General features: G+C 41.6%; 1 protein-coding gene across 3 annotated transcripts in view; it reads right to left on the bottom strand.

Moving 5' to 3' along the window:
- Window positions 1–16,248, bottom strand: part of LOC139320682 (broad substrate specificity ATP-binding cassette transporter ABCG2-like) — a 47,283-nt gene extending 31,035 nt beyond the window's left edge. Inside the window, exons 1-5 of one of the 3 annotated variants that reach the window (XM_070949114.1) lie at window positions 16,122–16,248; window positions 11,291–11,499; window positions 4,308–4,367; window positions 3,037–3,151; window positions 650–802 (exon numbers count right to left, since the gene is read on the bottom strand). In XM_070949114.1, coding sequence (XP_070805215.1) covers window positions 650–802; window positions 3,037–3,151; window positions 4,308–4,367; window positions 11,291–11,478 — 516 coding nt within the window. In that variant the 5' untranslated portion in view covers window positions 11,479–11,499; window positions 16,122–16,248. Of the gene's footprint in view, window positions 1–649; window positions 803–3,036; window positions 3,152–4,307; window positions 4,368–11,290; window positions 11,500–12,665; window positions 12,681–14,510; window positions 14,548–16,121 lie in introns of those variants that run through there. The other 2 variants (XM_070949115.1, XM_070949116.1) reach the window with 2 other exon arrangements.
- Between the last annotated feature and the right edge of the window lie 374 nt (window positions 16,249–16,622).

Below are 16,622 nucleotides of genomic sequence, written 5' to 3'. Positions count from 1 at the left end.
ATAGAACCAGATCCAAAATTCCAAATATAAATAATTGAAGGCATATCTTCTATATGTGTGTATATGTATGTTGTAGGCAAAGTTCTGAATATAGAGTATCTAGAAAATCAAGATATATTGCTGACAAATATTCCTAAGTAATAGGTCACCAAATGAAAAGATATATCAATTGACATTATAACACCCTCTCCAAGCCTTGGTGCCCTCCAGAGAGTTTTTATGTCATTCTGGTTGCCATGATAATGTTAGGGCATGAGGTTAGGCAAGGCAGTTCTATCTAATGCAGGGGTCCCCAACTCCTGGCCCCTGTGGACCAGCACTGGGCCACGTCATGCCAGAAACCGGGCCATGCAAACAAGTGAAGCCCCATCCACAGGATGCAGGCAGCACACGAAACCATGCTCCCTCCAGTCTGTGAAAAACCTCTCTCCATGGAACCAGTCCCTAGTGCCCCAAAGGTTGGGGGCCACTGATCTAATGGATCTGGCTTGCATATTTCATCTGTCTTATTATTCAGGAATTCCCCTGAATTATCAGCTCTGAAATTCTGGCAAAAATATCACTTACCATCATCACATAAGGGAAAGCTAGTCCATTTCTAGCCCTCCCTTTATGGAACTCAGTCCTCTGGGAGATTTAATTTCATTACCTTTGAATCTGCCACTTTTGTCAATCCCAGCTCCTTGATGATCTGGTTGATTCTCTCCTCTTTTTCATGAGTTTTTACTGTTTTTGGTAGTCTGAGTGCAGCAGAGAACTGGAAGTTTTCCCTCACAGTCAAAGTCCCCATCACAACATCATCCTGGAAATACAGAGGAAACATTTAGCTTATTTCCATTTATTTGCTTCAAACCAGAAATTAATTATGTATTTATTTGTCAAAATTCTACACCGCTCATTTCACCTGAGTGACTCTGGGTGCTTTACAAATAAAAACACACAATGTAACTGGTACCTACAGACTTCCTTGTCTGAGCTGTTGGAAGCCATCTTGGGATTTGCTATGGAGTTCACCAGCGTCTTGGAGGACGGTGTTCCTAGATACAGAGGAGCCTCCTACTCACAGCCACTCCACTTATCATGATTCAGTTGAAACTTGTTGTTCCCCATCCAGAAACCTCCCCCCCAAAACCTCCAAGCATCACAAAAGGGCATCTACAGCATGACTTACTTCCCCCAGGATGGATATTTATACCTGAATATTATCAGAATACTGATGATACCTCATCCTGTGATGATTCCACCCATTGGCTTCATTTAGATATTTAAAAAGAGCAGATACAGCACTGACCACACCAATGGAGACTGGTCCAGAGGAAGGAGGTGAACCAGCCTAAAATTGTGGGCCCCCATTCCCAGCACCCAAAACAAACCCAAAAGAAAACCATGGTTAATGGTATTGAAAGTCACCATTATCCCCATCCGGCTCCTGCCAGGGCTCAACCAAAATATGGTAGGCATCAACTTCTGATGCAATCGGTGATGGCCATGAAACTCCTGAGCTGCTTCCAAGACCAGTCCCAGGCAGTGGTGGGATTCAGCCGGTTCGCACCAGTTCGGGCGAACTGGTTGTTAAATTACTCCCTCCCCTCGCAATCAAAGTGGATCCTGGGTGCTGCGCTGCACTGCAATGAAGAAATGGGCAATGGGGCGGATGGCACGAGGGAAGGAGAAGGCCGCTTTCCCTCTTTCTTCTCCCTGTTCCTCCTCCTTCCCTCATGCCGGCCACTCGGTTTCCCATTTCTCCATTGCAGCACAGCACCCAGGATCCACTTTGATAGTGGGGAGGGGGAGTAATTTAACAACCAGTTTGCCCAGGGTCAGGTTGGCCATCACGGGAGGTTTATCCCGTATGTGCAGCAGAGCTGGAGGATAGGGATGGGCCACGTCTCCCACACGGCCAACTTGACCCTGGGTGAATCGGTTGTTAAATTATTTGAATCCCACTACTGATCCCAGGGCAGCAAATTGAAGCCTTCATATACCATAAGCCTGGTGAACACCATAGCCAACTCGTAACCTGGAGGTTGCGATGCAGCAGGGAGACTCATACAGTAGCAACAATCCCAACTGATCCCACAAACCGATATCATGTGAAACAGGATCTCACAACTGGCAACTTGTGGAGCAGCACCTCTGAAGGCCAACAGATAGTCCCGGATGACAACTGTTTGTCTCCCCTCCCATGACCTGCAGATCTGAGAGGTGCCATACCCCCAAATCCTACCAGGTACAGTTCAGAACCCCCTGCTTTCAAGCCCAGCCATGTCTTGGTAATGCTTGCCAAGTTGGCATGGTCCTCTATAATAAGGTCACAACAGGGGTGGACTTCAAAAATTTTAGCAAGGGGTTCTCTGCCCGGTTGCTGGGTGGGCATGGCCATGGTGGGCATGGCCTAGTCAGTCTCCTGCACCATGGCAGGGGGGGTGTTTTTGCCCTCCCTGGGGTTCCGGAGGCTTTCCTCGAGCTTCCAGGAGGGTGAAAATGGCCTCCCCAGGCTCCGGAAACCATCTGGAGGCCAGAAACAGGCCTGTTTCCAGCCTTCCGGAACTTCCGGTAGGCCCATTTTTCACCCTCCTCAAGCCTCTGCACGCGGCCTGCACTTATTTGCATCCAAAACAGGCTGTGTGGGGACTCCTGGGAGGGGCAGGGCAGGGTGGGTGGGGCCAGTCAGGACTGGGATTTGGGGGTTCTCCAAACTGCACAGAATCTTAACTAGAGGTTCTCCTGAACCCCTGCGAACCCCCAGCAACCCACCCCTGGGTCACAAATGAGAGGAGGTTTCTTATTGACCAATCTAGCATTCAACAGCATCAGCAGCTGAAAACCTGATCCTCTATCAGATTTCAAGGAACACATGCAATTTTTGCCCCCAGATTCTTGTAGTACCAAAAGAAGAAGAGAAAGCATAGTCTACTTTATACATATCTAGATTTTTTTTTTTTTGCATAAAAGAAGTGTACATGTAACCATTTTGATTTTTCACTGTATTTGATGAACAATAAGGTGGGGGGGGGGAAGGGATAATCAATTTACCTGTACTACATAGCCAGAGATGCATTTAAAATTGGCAGGCTGGGGGGCACCGTTGATGAAAACATCTCCAGTTAAGCCACGGGGATCTTTCCGTGCTGCTAAAATATCCAGTAATCTAAAAGAGAAATCAGGATTGCATGGTGGTTGCCACATTTTGCTAAACCAAAAAATACACAACTGCAATTAAACATTTGTATGGTTTTAGTTATACATATATATATATATAAAATCTGCAACTATGGGGAAACCCTCAATGAAATGCAATAGAAAGGTTAGATAGAGAGATAGAGAGTTTGGCAGAGATCATCAAAACCCATCTGGCTCATCTCTCCCAGCCTAATTTTGCAGCAGTTGCTATTAAAGCATGTAAACCAGTGTTTCTCAACCTTGGCAACTTTAAGATTTCAACTCCCAGAATTCCTCAGCCAGGATTACACCATCTTCACCACGGTTATGATCTGATCTCATGTTGCAAGATTGGAGGTAATTAAGATTTCAAAGGAAGTAGGACATCATCAAACTATCAAATTATGATTCGCATCACAGTAATTTCTGTTACTTTGTTAGCAAAGGATTACAGAAAACCACGTGTAAGATGGTAGCTCTTGTGGTTAGGAGGCTGGGTTGGAGGTTAGCAAGCACGTGCTCGAGGCCCAAGTGCTGCCTTGGGTGGGGGGAAGGTGTAAGCACCCATCCTTTGCTCCAGCTCTGTGATGGCAAACCTATGGCATGTGTGCCTAAAGTGGCGGGCGAAGCCATGTCGCCCGGCACATGCAGCCTTGCCTGTTTGTCTTCCAGGTTTCTGGCGTGCATGCATGTGCGACGATCAGCTGTCATTCATGCATGCAGCAGTGCCATAAACCGATGTACACATGCTGCCAGCCAGCTGATTGTCAGGTGCGCATGCGTGCCAGAACCCGGAAATTCGGCTTTTCTGGAGAGTGATCCCTTCAGGCACGTGGCAGTGCCGAAAACTGGCCTGCGACTGAACGCCAGCCAGCTGATTGTTGGGCACGCATGCACACTAGAACCCGGAAGTTCAGCTTTTCTGGAGCGTGGCCCTGACAAGCGCACGTGTATGACATTTCCACATGACTGGTTCACCATCACTGCTCCAGCTGCTGCTGAGGACATGAAAGGAGCCTCCCAACTGGGCGTCCCCTGGGCAATGGTGTTGTCACCAGCTAATCCTTTCAATCTAGAAGCCCCACAGCTTCTGACACAAGCACACATATAAAAAAACCACATTTGTCCACGGCTGTAAAACTTACGAAGATTTGCCACTGCCTGTTGGTCCCAGAATTGCATTCAGTCCTGGTGTCATTATTCCACTGAAAAACATACCAACAAAACAGTATCACTTTCTGTAACCTATAAAGATAATATGAACAAAATGTTCTATAGGTGGCATCTTCCACCAGCAAGGCTGGCTAAAATGTCCCCCAACACCTCATCAATGTGCTGGAAATGTAAACAACATCAGGGAACGTACTACCACATGTGGTGGACGTGCCCCAAAGCAAAACAACATTGGAGTAAAATTAGAATACAATTAGAAGAGATAACCAAACAGCATATAGAGATGAAGCCAGAAATATTTTTATTAGGAATACTCCCAGGGATTTATGGAAAAAAAAATACAATATTTAATTATACATATTATAACAGCAGCAAGAACAATATATGCACAAAATTGGAAAAATAACAATATACCAACAGAAGATAATCTGATTAGAAAAGTTTTGGAGTGTGCAGAAATGGACAAACTTACAAATACACGAAATACACGAAAAAGAGGAAACAGAATATTATATAGTGAGGGAGAAATGGTATGAATGGTTAGAGAAGAGGGATAAAAGGCAAGGAAAGAGTAAATGAAGAAGATAAAGGAGCGGAAATGCAGTAACAAACAAGAGGAAACAGAACAGATGCAGATCGTAGGTACGAAATTGTGTACAATGTTATCTATCTATATATGTAAATAAATCAATATTAGAATTATATGTGTAAAGGATAAATTGAAATAAGGGAGAAAAAATGGATAGGTAAGAAATGTTTACCGATGCGATATTGTTGAAAAGAAGAAAATTGTAAAAGATTCTTTTTTGTTTTCCAAAAAAAAACCTGTTTAATAAAAATTATTTTTACAAAAAAACAGTGTCACTTTCTAAGCCAGTAGAAACAAATATCTTAGGTCAGAAATGTGTCTCTGGTGGTATGGAATACCCCAACAGCTCAGGGGTGGGTTCTACTTACCTTTACTACCGGTTCGGAATGGAATCGCGTGTGCGCCTTGCTTCTGCACATGCGCAGAAGCTCCTGCGCATGCACAGATCACCATTGACAACATGTGGGACAGTGGGCGGGGCCTCCGCCAGTTTTACTACTGGTTCTTGCGAACCGGTCTGAACCAGGGGCAACCCACCACTGCAACAGCTGCACGCTAAAGACAAACTGTAATTCAAGGAAGCTTTTCTGCCACTGCTGAACTTCTTGAAAAAGAATTTAGGGGGGAAAAACGGTCACAAGAATCCCCAGTGCAGAAGAAATACTCTGCACATTACAGGTAGTCCTTAAATTACTAACATTTGTTTAGTAACCATTCAAAAGTTACAACAGCACCCTGGAAAACTGCAACCGCCATAAATATGAATCACTTGCCAAGGGTCTGAATTGTGGTCACTGTGAACCACAGGGATGCTGCAAAGGTCATAAGTGTGAAAAGCAGTCGTAAGTCTGTCAGAATGTGTACAGTGTGACTACTATTTTGAGACAACCCAGGAGCAAAATTCAGGACACAGAGGTTTGTCTTACAAACAGTAGTTTATATACAAGACTTCTATATACAAACATACACGTGGTAGGCACATACCAGGCAAGCAATCAGTCTTCAACTCTACACGGAGAACTACAATGCAGATAGAACACAGCAAGGAGAGTGATACACAAGGAGCGAGAGAGAGAGAGAGAGACGCCCTCTAATGGCCTCCCTTATATGGACAGCTTCTTAAAGGGGCAATAACCCTGCTGACTCATCCTCAATTATCATCTCGGTTTACAGCCTTACAGCAGCTGGTCAGCTATAAAATCATCATTACCTTAACAAAGTCACTTTTTTCAGTGCTATTGCAACTTAGAACAGTCACTAAATGAACCGTTGTAAGTTGAGGACTATTGGTAGCGGAAGACTATTTTACCAAAAAAAATGTTGGTCAAAAATCCTGCATGGATTTGTCCAGATGTTGCCAGGCATAACTATGAACTTAAATACACATGAACCACCCACAAAGAAGAGCCAGTGTGGCCACTAATAGTTCTTGTGGCAAATACTTCCTGTTGTGGCCCGTATGCAGCCTGTGCAGCTAGTAGATGATTCAGACAGCGAGGAGGCTGGTGTGGTGCTGCAGCTGGCACTCGAGTCACACAATGAGGAGGCTGGAGAAGATGTGGTGCCAGAGGCAGGGATTCAGCCAGGGCCTTCAGAACCTCCAGAAGCTCCCTTAAGTGAAGAGGACGAAGAGGAGGGGCCTCTTCTTGATGCATGGGCGTGCAGAGCTGCCAAAAGGCAGGAGTGGCTCCTCAGGAGGAGATCTTCTTGAGAGTAAGGCTTGGGGCTAATTGGCCACTCCCTTAGCCTATTTAAGGAGGAACGCCGACTGAAGCAATTTGCAGGGAACAACTTAGTTCACATATCTTTGTGTCTTGTCTTGCTTATCTTATCAGCTTCCTGCAAATTGCTTCTGGGCATTCTGCCAACCATAGCAGGGGTGGGTTCTAAATTTTTTTACTACCGGTTCTGTGGGCATGGCTTATTTTGTGGGTGTGGCTTGGAGGTCATGTGACTAGGTGGGCGTGGCTAACTGGTCAGAGTCATTTCTGGAAGGTCCTCGTACTTACGACCAGTCCTCGCACTTACGACCCGACTCATTTGTTTGCTTTTAACACTGATCAGCTGTAGGACGGCCCTTTGAAGCCCCGCGGCAAGAGTTAAAACAGTTTTTTTCCCTCTAGTCATCAGCTGGGACTCAGGAGGCAGCAATAGATTGGGGGTGGGACCAAATAAAAGGTAAGAATAACATGGGGGCGTGGGGGGGTGGGGAGAACCGGTTCGGTGACATCATATCGTCACCGCTACCGGCTCGGCCGAACCGGACCGAACCCGGAGGAACCCACCACTGAACCATAGTAAGCTTTCAGTTATTATTCTTTGAATTCTTGGCGGCTGTTAATGCAATTAATTAACAGCCATTGTTGTAAAAGACTGGTTTATTCAGTAAACTAAGGTTTGAACGGACTTTGTGTGTGCTGCGTTCTTTGGGATCCGTAGCTGGGGCAGAACACTTCTTTACTGACTCACTTAATTTCAAGACTCTATATTTTGTATTATGTGAAGAGAAAATCTTGCCCACACTTTCCGTACAAACTATGTTTTTTTTTTTAATATCCAAGGTATTCTCTGCCTTAGTTGCTTTTTTTCTTGCTAACCTAAAAAAGGAAATCCAACTGCTTCTGCCTCTTCTTGTATAAATTGTCTACATCCTTCTCATTGTTGCTTTTCTGCATCTTTTCAAACACAGTTTAAAAACTGGAGGAGTAAATGAATTGAAAGTACTTCTAGATACTGAAGAACTGAAGAAGCTTCTTGGATGGGAAGCACAACGCCTTCAAGGAAAAACAAAGAAAATCCAATTCCCTTTTGAAAAAGCACCTCTGGGACAACCATGACCTGCATGACTGAGAATCTCCATGAACATCTAGCTAAAGATAGTCCTTAACTTACAACAGTTCATTTAGTGACCGTTTAAAGTTACAAGGGCACTGAAATAAGCGACTTATGATCATTTTTCATACTTACGACCATTGCCGCATCTCCATGGTCATGTGACTTATATTCTGGACAACTGGTTCATACTTATGACGGTTGCAGTGTCCCAGGGTCATGTGATCCCTTTTTGTGACCTTCTGGCAAGCAAAGTCAATGGGGAAGCCCAATTTACTTAACAACCGGGTTACTGACTTAACAACCATGATGATTCCCTTAACAAGTGGGGCAAGAAAGTTCATGGGGCGAAACTCACTTAACGAATTTCTCACTTAGCAATATAAATTTTGGGTTCCATTGTGGTCATAAGTCGAGGACTACCTGTAGTAATAAATTGAAATCTATAAATTCAAATATGCAGAGACTTGAATGCATTGTCAGGAGTTTTTGTGTGAAAAATAATAATCTTGATTTCAAAATATAACCATGACCTCAGATATACTCTGAGTTTACACTGACTTTTTATGGTGTCATTAAGTTTGATTACTTCTGCCTTCATGAACCATTGCTTCTAGCTGCCTATTTTGTTGGATATTCTGCAGGGAGTAACCTTTTACTTTTCACACAGAGAGTAATATAATTCAGTTAATTATTTATAGCATCACACATTGATCCTGTATCGTAATGAACTTCTGAGTCTACACAGGTCAAAACGATGATGGAAAGTTAACATTTAAAGGGACATCCAGTGATCCTTTCTTTCTGTATATCAATATTTACAGATATTTTAGTATTAACTTATTTAACATTCATTTTCTACTTTCTTTCATTCCCTCTATCCTATAAATTGATCGGCCACATTTTCCCCCTCTTTTCTTCATTCATTTAACTTAATTCCTTATTTTTCAACCATTCATACCATCTACTCTATATCTTATAATACTTTGATTCTTCTTTTCCCTTAATTTCTTTAGTTAGTTTATCTAATTCTGCGCATTCCAGAATTTTCTTAATTAAATCCTCTTCGGATGGTGAGCCGAAAAGAAAAGTGATATTTTCTCTTTTTTTTCTTTTTTTTCTTATTTTTTTTATTTTTCTATAAATGTTGTATGTCTATGTTTTGTTTTTAATGTGTTTAAAATAAAAAAACTTTTTAAATTAAAAAATAAAAATAAAAAAATAAAGGGAGATCCAAACAACAAAACACCCAAGGACAGCAGACAATGGAGCCTGGTGTTTGAACCTGGGTTACTATACTTCGTGTTTACTTAATACTTTCCAAGCTGTTGGAAAGTCACCCAACTGTTAGATCAGGGATCTGCAACCTTAAGCACTCAAAGAGCCATTTGGACCCGTTTCTCACAGAAAACAAAACACCAGGAGCCACAAAACTTGGGTGGGCGTGACCAACTCGATGTCACTCACTTCCACCAGTCACATGACTCTCTAGCCACGCCTACCCAGCCGGTCATTAGGACAGAGAACCAGTTGTTAAAAAACACCAGGAACCACAAAACCCTTTTGACATATCTCTCTCTCCCCTCCCTCCCTCCCTCCCCCCCCCTCCCTCTCTCTGTATCTCTCTGTCTCTGCCCTGGCCGCTTCTCCATCCCCTGCCGTCACCCTTATCTTCTCAGGCCAGACAAGGAGTGACTGGGAGGGGAGGGCGAGGGGTGGGGCCAGCCAGTGGTGGGATCACCCGACAGGGAGCCACAGCAGAGGGCCCAAAGAGTCGCATGTGGCTCCAGAACTGCAGGTTGCTGACCCCTGTGTTAGATTTAGACAACGCCTTATTTCTCATGTCTTTTCCTGTGTTATCTGGTGGTTATACTTCATGCCCACAGGATTTTGTAGATTCATCTCACATTCTGTTTTCTTCTAGCTGATTCTGAGGATAAGATTGTTTTAGGATCCAATCTGAGTCGGTAAGCGGGACTAGAGGTTTAGTCTTCTGAGCTTTCGGACCAGTGCTGGAGCCCATTCTCTCTACTGGACATTCTGGTGAGAAAGAATTTCCCTGAAGATGAGCTCCAGCATGAAAGTTCAAAAAATTAAACTTCTGGTCCCAGTGACCGACCCACATTGGATCAATCCAGGGGTAGTATTCACTTACCTTCATTACTGGTTCGCAAATGTGAACGCACGTGTGCATACGCAGGGCCTTCTGCGCATGCACAGAGCATCAAAAATGTGGATAAGTGGGACGTGATTACGTCCGGCCGGGTAGGCGGAGCCTCCCACAGCCGCCGCTACCGGTTCTCCCGAACCGGATAGAACTGGATGAATACCACCACTGGATCAATCCTACAACATTATCTTGGGACACATCTATTTCTTTTCATTCGTAATTTTTAAAAAAAACAATAAGTATGGGATGCAGCCTAAAAGATTATAGTACACCTTGAAAAAGATAGCACTTTTTTCACTGCTGCACAGCTTCCACTAGACTCAATCCACTGAAATTTACCAATGGCCATCATATTAATTATCTTTAATAGAATGATTAGTCAATAAACATTTGATTAGATATATCCTAGAACTGGGGTGTCAAACTTGATTTCATCGAGGGGCGCATCAGGGTTGTATTTGACCTCAGGTGGGCCAAGTGCGCATGGCCAGGATGGGCGTGGCCAGGGTGGGCGTGGTCAGCTCAATGTCCTGCACCCATGTGTGGTCCTCCCAGGCTCTGTTTTCGCTGGCAGAGGCACCGCGGGCTGGTCCTTTGCTGTTTCCAGGGCAGCCCCGTGGGCTAGATCTAAACCCCCAAAGGCTGGATCTAGCCCACAGGCCTTGAGTTTGACACTCCTGTCCTAGAACATCAGATGAGCTTGTCACAGTCATACTGAGGGAAAAAAGACATACTGTATTCTTTCTCATGAGTGTGAACCCTTCTTGACTGGAACTTTCTGATGATGTAAAAATATATATATATCACAGATAAGAGTTCAAATATTGACTGTCCAGGAATAGACTCAACTAGTAGATCAGCTGAAGCTGAAAAAAGCACTCCTTACTATGGAAGCCACTGGGGCCTATCAATGCAAGCCCAATAATGTAGTGGTTAAGAATGAAATTAGACATCATGAGACCATGAGTTCTAGTCCCACGTTGGGCGTGATCTTAGGCCGGTCATTCTTTCTCAGCCCAAGGAGGGAGACAATGGCAAACTACTTCTGAAATCTTTCCAAGAAAACTAATTTAGGCCAGGCCAGGAGTCTTAAAGGCGCGCGCACACACACACACACACACACACACACACACACACACCAAAAAAAGAGAGTTCAAATTATACACCTGATGCTTCAGTGGAGCACAACCTCAACAAATAGACAAACTCCAAATCCCAGGGATATTATCCAAGTGCCACCATCTGGTCCTAAAAATTTCCAAAATATTGCAGCTGAGCCATGTTAAAAATCCTATGCAAATGCTAAGGATAACTACAAAGGAAACAAGCTGAGCACACAAGCAGATTTACTAAAATGTACGTACTTGATATCTCTCAAAATTTCTTTTTCAACTATTTTTCGACAGCCTATAAATCCACTTTTCGTCTTCACTCTGTAGCAGATGTTACGAAAGGTGACGGTACTGGATTTTGTTGAGCTCCAAGACTGATTCTGGATACCATTTGTATTGCAATCTGCCATCGGGACAACGACTTCTGGGCTCTGAGACATCTTTCTGGATTATATTTACTCCTAGGAAACACAGACATGTGTTATTTTTCAGACACACACTGTCTTTCATTTAATGTTTTCTTTTATCGTTCAAATAAAAAAAATGTATAAATGAATAAATGGTATTAAGCAATCAACACACCAGGTGAAAATTAATATGCCCTGAAAAATTATGTTATAAACTGAACCATTTTTAAAATATTGGCCATATTACTTAAAAAATTTTACTCCTTTTTTTAAAATAAAGACTAGTTCAAATGTTAACAACATGCAATTAAGAACAATCCAATGCTACAAATCCATTGTAGATTTCTGCTTTCTATGATGTAAAAATTATTTCAGGCAATGCTCCGTAGGATATCAGGAGCCTGAATCCTAATATCTCCCACATACTAAGAATATACCCATATGCATTCTTCACATTCATTGATTGACCCAGAGCAGGATAAATAGAATATAAAAATAATAATGAATCAAAACTTTATGAAAAAAAATTAACATTATATACTAAAACTTTGCTTTTTAAACATATCTCCAAAGACTCCCGGACTTAGTTATTGATTTTTGAAAAGTTTTTAGATTCTAAAAATGAGAAAATGAAGCAATCCATTTCCAAAGGTCTAGGTTTAACAAGCTTAAGGATTTAATTAATCCCATATCAACTCTAAATGGATTTTATATGGATTGTAATAATTTTTTTCCTTCTGTAATGTTCAGTTTCTTTTAAGCCCATATCAATACTAAATGGGTTCATATGGGTTTTAATTATTTTTTCTTTCTATTATGTTTATTTTAATCACCACATAATATATGTCATTTTTTTAAAAAAAAATTAAATACATGCTATCTGGGTGCATGTATAGATAGAGAGTTAGAAATATAGTGGGAAGGAAAGAAGGAAGGAAGGAAGGAAGGAAGGAAGGAAGGAAGGAAGGAAGGAAGGAAGGAAGGTGTCAACTTGCAAAGCTTTCATAGTTTTTGGAAACTTCACAGAAGGAAGGAAGGAAGGAAGGAAGGAAGGAAGGAAGGAAGGAAGGAAGGAAGGAAGGGGGGAAACTATTTTTTACATTGTGGCTTTAAATTTTTTGTCCTTTTTCACTGCCAGAGACAATGCCACTACAATTCAGCAAGAGTTAATGTTTCTTGGCACTAAGCAACAACATAGAGCACAGTCCAACAGATGTTACCTATGTGAATCTGATTGTGACCGCAGCATCTGAAAAACACCTTTTGCCATACATTTCTACTTATGGCTTGACATACTGCAATCAACAGAGACTCTGCTCTGGGTGTCTCAGCACATGGCAGATGGCTGGTCAAGAAAAGGAGACTTGTGATTGAGACTTTCGACTTCCTGGCTGACATACCAATGGCTTAAAGTCCTCTTGATATTTACTCTTCTCCCGTTGCCAGCAAAAACAAAAACGGAAGTCCTAACTTGCTGAATAAATTTAGAAGCAGGCAGAGATGGGGGTCTTTGGAACCTAGGATGTCCTGCAGGCATTAAATAACATAGGAAGATAGGAAAAGGCAAGTGAAAGATAAAAAAAAAAGATACGTCTTAGGCTAAGTGAACAGAAGACAGGAAGCAAAATAAAGAGAGATGCAAAAGAGTAAAGAATGACATTGATCTGAAAGCTTGGGATGAAAATTTTGAGATATTCAGGGAAGTCTCTTTCTCTGCCTCTTTCTTGTATTGGCAAGAAAGTGGGGATATTGAGAAGAAAGCATTTAATAAATGATTCACTAACATTACACTGAATGTCTATGGAGATTATCAGTCATCCAGGTCATGGTTGTCCCAAAGGTGCTTTTTCAAGAGGCAACTTGGACTTTGTTTTGCCTTGAAGATACTTTGCTACTCATCCCAGAAGCTTCTTCAGTCAGAACTTGAAGAAGCTTCTTGGATGAGAAGCGAAACCTCTTCAAGGAAAAACAAAGGAAGTCTAAAAACATGGTTCTTTCAAGTACTAGTAGCAGAATCGTAAGGAAAGTCATCTATACTTATTTCTGAGCTGATATGATGTAGAGAACAATACTTTACGGAGCGAAGATCATTCCATTTTCCCCAGAATTTTCATTTCTAAAGTCCCTCATTGTTTTATTTATTTATTTAAAACGTTCCTATGGCTGCCTATTTTATAACCAACTCTGGGTGGCTCTTTAACTTTTACTTATTTAACAACACAAAACTAATAAGGGTGGGGGTGAACAATCACGAAAAAGAAAAGAAAAGGGAAGATAAAGAATTTTTGTTTTTAAAAAATTGACATGTACGTGTGTAGAAGGAATACAGAGAGAGAGAGAGAGAGAGTCTTTGTATTGATTTCTAAAGTTTCTTATTGCAAAGTAGAGTTTTCCCTGGCTTGGTTCCTTCAAGGTATGCTGAGAACATCCAGAACTCCTAGGACAAAAGATTCATCTGAAAAACACCTTGTTGGAAAACTTAAATTATTAAATTAACGCATGACAATCATGCCATGTACCAAAAGGAAATATTGGACGATTAGGAAGAGGTAGAATAAAAATAGCAAAGAAAAGAGAAGTGACAAAATCAAAAGGCAAAGAAATATAAGAATTGTGCATGGATAAACATGCTCAGGTTTCCTTTTTGGCTCTAAAAACTGAATGATCCTTTATTCTCAAAATGTAGACAGCGAAGTAAAACAGAACGAATGAAACATTAATACCAAGATGAGAAATTAAAGCAAAAGCAAATTATGAGAACGCTCCCAGCAACCGGTACAGATCCGTTGTGCATCAAACGATACTTATTTCCAAATTGATTCATAAAACTGTTTTCTAAAACAGCTGTTTTTCTGTATGGAAAGGTTTCGCCTTTGTACTTAAGCCCCCATTAGCCCTTCCGAGCATAGAATTGTACAGACAGGATGCCGCCAACAAAAGGCTTTGATTTCTTAACATAAGGAGTCAATCTCGGAGCCCCAGATGCACACATGGGAAAAGCCAAAAACACACAACACACACACACAAAGAGCTGCACTGCACATTAGAGAGAATCATATACTTACTTTTTGGAATTCATCTAGGTAGCTTGCGTGGATGGTGTTACCTGCTCTGTAATGACCTTTGGTTTTAAGCAAATAAATGATTTCTGCTTGGCATAACCTACACCGAGGACAATCCCTTGAATCAGACGTAGCTCCCTGAAAGCTTCTGCTGCAAAGCCTGCCTGAGTCTTTAAAGTGCTATTAAGACTTCTTTTGTGTCTCTTCGATGCCAGGGATGGATAAAAACTGTCTTCCTGGAAATGGCTGATGCTATTATAGGAGCCTAAATTGTAAGTCTGAACAGCTCAGGGTATGTCTAAAATTTTAAAGGCGCTGTGAGATTTTGGAGACATTTCATGTCTCCCTTAAAAATAAGATGGGCGAGGGCAGATTTTTAAAAAATGCCCTGAATTTATTTTAAATGGATTGATTAAAAGTGATTTCTATACCTTTCCAGATGGGGAGAGCTATGAGTCTGATGTTCTTTAATACTCAGTATAAAGCTAATGCAGGTGATGTTAGGTATAGTTTTTACGCTATACGTCTATAAAAATCTTCTCGCAAGGACAGTGAACATAGATGATCTTGTTAATAAATCAGCCTAAATAGATCCGAATTATTGACACAGGGAAGGAAAGGGAGGTGGGGGAAGCACTGTTAAACTGACCCTTGTGATAACTAGTTAAAATGTTACACTTTAATATTGGATTCACATTCCATAATATGCCTAGCTTACTACAGTGGCAGAAGTAACAGTGGGAGGCTTTTCAAAATAATGTGGGAAGATAGTCCCATGTTTTTACCCTACTTAGTTTTAAAAAAAAATATAAATGGGAAGACCGTTAGGCTTTTTAAAATATTGTGGGAAGATAGTCCCATGTCTTTTTTATTATTATTCTAGTTAGTTTTAAAAATAGTAATAAATGGGAGGACAGATTAAGTTTTAATCAGGTCCTGAAGAAGTTGTTGCATTTCTTCCAGATTTTAAAGGCATCAGAATTAGTCCTTTAAAAAGAAAAACTCAGCTTGGCTTTTTAATATTTAGTGCATTTTTTTAAGAATCAATCATGGTTACTATTCAGTAAGATCAGCTAGGGTTACTGTTCAGTAAGATTAAGTGTTGGTTAGATTCATCATCATTTATTAAATTTATTGGCTGCCTGACTTCCGGTGACTCCTAGTTCTAGCTCTTGCTCCGTTTTATTCCAATCTCTCTGTTTTATACATTACTGTAATTTTCAGTTATATGACAGGTTCTTCCTTTTACAGTTATGTCTTTCTGAGTCTGGCCATTGCAAAACCTGAGTACATTTGGGTACTTTGCTGTGTGAATCTATTAGGAACATTCCTATCCTACTTAGAATAGTTGGTATTTGGGAAAAAAAAAAAGCATTGAGTTTCAATCACACGAGATAGGAACTGACTTATTATCAGCTAAGAACAACTGTAAGGAAACCCACAAATGTTGCTGCTAACAAGGACCATTTCATTCTGTTCTTTCATTTCTTTCTTTACTCATGCAAATGACTGAGAAGTTAGAACCCAGACAAGTAAACAAACAAAACAAAACTCATTTATCACAAAGGAAAGGAAGGGGTGGCAGAAAACCCTAGATGCCCATTTTGGACTTACCTTCAATGAATGTAAGAGGCAACGGAAGCAGCAGGAAAATAAAATGTGTTCACAGCACATCTGGAGCTAAAGTATGGAATGCGACTTGCAGACCTTTGTACAGCTTTCTGGGGCCTGAACTGAGGCATCCAAGAGACCCGCTTTGTACAACAAAGAGAAAGCAGTGAGCTCCTCCTCTCTTTCAATTCAAGCAATTCCTTTTGCACCGCTTCGTAAAAGAGATCACGGTTCATCCCTCCTCCCACTTCCAGCTGCAATTAAGGGAGGGGTGAAAGGTCCGCGTTAGCTAGCACCAAAGAACACTTTCGCCTGACTCTATTTTCAGTGGCTGATAATGCTCCAAGCAGAATGCAGAAGGCACACAGGAACTCCTCATGGACATTTCACCATGCACCCAGATTCCACCACTCTAAATACGTTCAGAGGAAAAGCTCCAGAGTCATCCGGGCTGCCCACAAGTTCATGCCCATGTGAGATAAATTAAGGAGAATGCTTAGGCAA

Source organism: Pituophis catenifer, unplaced genomic scaffold (genome assembly GCF_029215685.1).
Source record: "Pituophis catenifer annectens isolate HBS135680 unplaced genomic scaffold, rPitCat1.0.hap2 SCAF_8, whole genome shotgun sequence".
In the NCBI taxonomy this organism is placed as follows: domain Eukaryota; kingdom Metazoa; phylum Chordata; class Lepidosauria; order Squamata; family Colubridae; genus Pituophis; species Pituophis catenifer.
Note: the sequence above shows the minus strand (reverse complement) of the source record. Positions and strands in the feature narration are given on the sequence as shown.